Genomic DNA, 4,641 nt, shown 5'->3' on the forward strand with positions numbered 1-4,641 from the left:
CACACACACACACACACACACACACACACGCACACACACGTGCATACACACACGCATACACACTCATACAAGCACACGCATAAACACACCTGCATGCACACACACACCTGTGCACACAGATGTGTGTGCAGACACACACCACCACACATACACATGTATGCACACTCACACAAACATACAAACACAAATCTGTTTTGTGTAATGAGTGGAATTCTTGGAGGAACATTCACCATTAGATCCTGATATTGCAAGCTACACTCAGTACTAGTTATTTACAGTCTCTTGTCTTGTAAGACAAACACACAGTATAGCTTCTTAATATATACCATATGTACTTCATCATCTTTTCTTTGGCTTTTCTGTTTTGGAGCCAGTTATTCACACACTGGGGTCTTGGAAGTACCTGAATAAATCTGCTTTGCCAGATATAACTTTAACTTTGCTATAATGTCCTGTTGCCTGTTTGAATATGTAGGCTTCCTGGCTCCTGCTGAACCATCCAACACATGTCAGTATGGAAAATGGGCATTAAATGGTGATGATAATGCCATTATCACATCTAGTAATAAGGAATATTTGTACAGAATGTTGGTGATAAGGAGCTTCCAACCTATGAAACTTGTGTCAATAACTGGCAAGAGTATGACATGCCGGAAGGAAGATTTAAGGTGCTGGACAAAAGTTTTGCTCAGGCCTGTACATACATGGGGAGAGGCATGGCTAAACTTAATCAACTGAGGCCCCTATTGGCATAGCACAACTGATAAGTTATTGTTAACATTTAATACAAGTAGCATTAGAAAGCTAACTAGAAATAATTTTATATTAGTCATTGACTAATATTATTTTTATTATCATCACATAATTATTTCTCATTAGCATTTTACTATTCTCTGTATTAGCTATCTTAATATGATACTAACTTTGTTAACACTAACTTAACTGTTCTGGTAATGTCAAGCATAACAAGGTGTCCTGTCTTATTCAATGTTTGCAACAAGAAATAACTTCTTTTATCTAAATATGATTGAATCTACTGTTAAAAATTTCAATGTATAATTGTCCTCTGTCTTATTTATTTTCTGTTCATTTTCGTCTTCAGTATTCGCATTCACGAGATGAATGACTCTCAGGAAATCTATGCTATAATTCAACTTGAAGAAGATTATACTGTTGACAAAATGATGTGGACTGAGGATGGTCAATTGATGGCAGTTTCATCTTTATATGGTCATCTGCAGGTTTTTTTGACTAAATTACCCATGCTAGCTGTCACTTACCAAACCCGAATTGCTAACTTAACATCATTGCTTGAAGTCACAGTTCAGGATAATATCAATAATGTGAGTGTTTATTACAAGGGCGAGTCAAAAAGTAATGCCATTTTGTTTAGGACAGGTATAATTACCAACACAGGAACATGTATCATACATCAAAATGAAGCTGGTCCTCTGTAGATCACATATCTACTTCTCAACATAGTCACTGTTTCTCTCAGTAGCAATGTTCCACCTTCGAATGAGAGTATGTATCCCTGTCCCTAAAATTCTGTTGACTGTTCTTTGAGCCACTTCTTCACTACAGTTTTCACTTCCTCCTCACTGGAATAATGTTTGCCTCTCAAACCCTCTTTCATGGGGGCCAAAGAAATGATAGTCCAGTGACAATAATAGTCCAGTGACAATGATAGTCCAGTGACAATGATAGTCCAGTGACAAGGAAGTGAAAACTGTAGTGAAGAAGTGACTCAAAGAACAGTCAACAGAATTTTACGAGGCAGGGATACATGCTCTCATTCGAAGGTGGAACATTACTATTGAGAGAAACGGTGACTATGTTGAGAAGTAGGGATGTAATCCACAGAGGACCAGCTTCATTTTGATGTATGATACATGTTCCTGTGTTGGTAATTAAACAAAATGGCATTACTTTTTGACTCACCCTCGTATTATTAATCAGTTGAGTGATAAATAAAATATCTTGCAGTATTTAATCGTATTCTCTTAGAAGTTGTGTTCAAATCTTGCATAAATTGACTTCACTTTCATCCTTCTGAGGTCCATATATAATCACTTTAATTGACTATATATCCTAAAAATCTATGTAATCATTATTATTGCTACCATTAAGTGGATAGTAGTGGATGATAGAATATGTAGAGTACTGGACGTTGTTTTACAAAATTTAGTTATCTCCCCTAATATTATTTACTAATTTTATTACATACTTAAAAATAAGTTATAAATTACACTGAAATCTGAACTTTAATCTCATTGAAATAATAAGAATAACTGAAATACATTCGACACAATTTGACATTGATTATTTGTAAACAGAAGTTGTTGACTACTTTTGTTTTAACATATCACGAAAACAGAAGCTTTCAGAATTCTTTATTATCAAATCAAATGTTTCTTTCTCTCCAACACTGTCTGTCTTCACAGCTTCAGTATTGTATTTGTTTGTTTCATTGAAGAGAGAAAACATTTGCATGTGTTTCATAGCTTTTTGTATTAGCTTTCCGTTGTTCTCTATGAAATATTTGTTTAGTCCTTTACTAGATATTTTATAATTGCTGTGTTTTTGTTGATCTGTAATTGTTGATCTTTACAGCAATATGAGCTTTTTCAGTATCCCTTCTGCTCTTCTGCAAATACGTTGTTATTGTCTATATGTTCGTTCATTTATTTCCTTTGATATCATTACAGTTTAGATTTAGTAGGCTGAATGAATGCAGGATATTGCTCTGCAATCTTAAGGATTTGTTGTTTCTTTAGTCTTTAAGGTCCTTTGATTCCAGGTTTTGCTTCCAAACCCAAAACTTCTCTAATTCTGCTTCAAATTCTGCAATAAGAGCAAGATCATCAACATATAGTAGTTCCCATGGGCATTCAGTTTTGAATTCATTTGTTATAGCCTGGAGAACTGTGATGAATAAGAGTGAACTAAGAACTGATCCCTGGTGTACTCCAATTTGTTAAATTCATCACTGTATTCAAGGCCAACTCTCACCTTATTGACAGCTTCACTGTACATAACTTGAAAAGCTTTAACAAGCCACTCCTCTGTTCTTAGCTTGAAAACTTTCTCCAAGTCGACAAAGGCTAAGTACAATGGCTTACTTTTGGCCAAATACTTTTCTTGCAACTGTCTCACTATGAAGATGGCATCTGTAGTACTTCTCCTTAGAACAAAACCAAACTGCATCTCATCTAGTTTAATTTAATTATATCACTAATTAGTTGAGATATAACCCTTTCTGTAATTTTCATGACCTGGTCCAGCAGTTTGATACCTCTGTAGTGTCCATCTTGCAAAAATGTTATGCCCATCCCAACGTTGATATGTTAACATTCAGAACTATTATTATAACTCTAAGCCACATAATATCATAGATTAATGTTCCAAGCTATCTATTATCATATAAACTTAGGAGCATATGAAAAAAATCATACTATTCTATTCTACATACTAACATGAAACATAGGAAAATTCATAAGTTCCTGCAGGACAATTTAGATTAGTACGAATTCTGTTTTATGTTAGTATGTAGAATAGAACAGTATGATATATATATATGATGTATATAATCATTTAACATCCACTTTCCATGCTTGCATAGTCAGACAGTATTTATTGAGGTAGATTTTCTATAGCCAGATGCCCTTCCTGTTACCAACTACTCTCACTCATATAATATGAGAGCAGAATAAAACAGATTTAGTCAAACTCTTTATTGTACCATCATAAATTGCATGATCTTTACACAAGTTTCATGAAAAATTAACAGCATGTTGTGCAGTAATCATTACATAGATGGTCACATAATCACCTTGAAATGCCAGATCTTCAGAAGAAGCTACTAATTTAATCCATTGATATTTACCAACTCCAGTTGGTAAACAGAGCTAAATGAGAACTGTGTGTAAATTAAGTAGAACATTTGATATATAACAATTAAGTAAAGGAATTTTATTATTATTTTATTAGTGAGATAAAGATAGAAAGAAAAAAAGGATGAATAACAACTGTAGTCAGCATACAATGGAATAAAGAAATTTGACATGTAAACCATTGTAGATAAATAAAACTTCGAGTTAATCATGATAAATAGCTAAGAATTTAGTAGTAGATAAAAAAAAGTTGGACAGTACATACTCACTCATACACACTCACACCTATATGTACATATAATTTTTTATTCCCTTATACCTACCATCATATATATACATTTAAGCATACACATAGTATACATATATAAGGACTTTTATTAATTTTATTCTTAAATCCTCTGCTAGTTACACTGCTAATGTGGTTGGTAATATTAGATCTGATTATATTAGCATTATCATTTCCTTGTTCAGTTGCAATATTTTTATATTTAGAAGATTGATTAAAGGGTTGTGTAGCAGATTTATGTTTTGTATGCTTATGTGTAAAAATTACTTTAAAATTAGAATTATTTTGTATCAGATGTAATACATTGCATCTTTTCTTCAAAATAAACTTTTCAATAGAGGTGCAGGAGTGGCTGTGTGGTAAGTAGCTTGCTTACCAACCACATGGTTCTGGGTCCAGTCCCACTGCGTGGCACCTTGGGCAAGTGTCTTCTACTATAGCCTTGGGCCAACCAAAACCTTG

General features: G+C 33.7%; 1 protein-coding gene across 1 annotated transcript in view; it reads left to right on the forward strand.

Moving 5' to 3' along the window:
* The window catches only part of LOC106884413 (WD repeat-containing protein 19), a 123,731-nt gene that overhangs the window by 20,596 nt on the left and 98,494 nt on the right, over positions 1–4,641 (forward strand). Inside the window, exon 10 of the mRNA XM_014935776.2 lies at positions 1,103–1,343. Within this exon, the coding sequence (XP_014791262.1) occupies positions 1,103–1,343 (241 nt within the window). The remainder of the gene's footprint in view (positions 1–1,102; positions 1,344–4,641) is intronic.

Source organism: Octopus bimaculoides, chromosome 1, assembly GCF_001194135.2.
Source record: "Octopus bimaculoides isolate UCB-OBI-ISO-001 chromosome 1, ASM119413v2, whole genome shotgun sequence".
Lineage (NCBI taxonomy): Eukaryota > Metazoa > Mollusca > Cephalopoda > Octopoda > Octopodidae > Octopus > Octopus bimaculoides.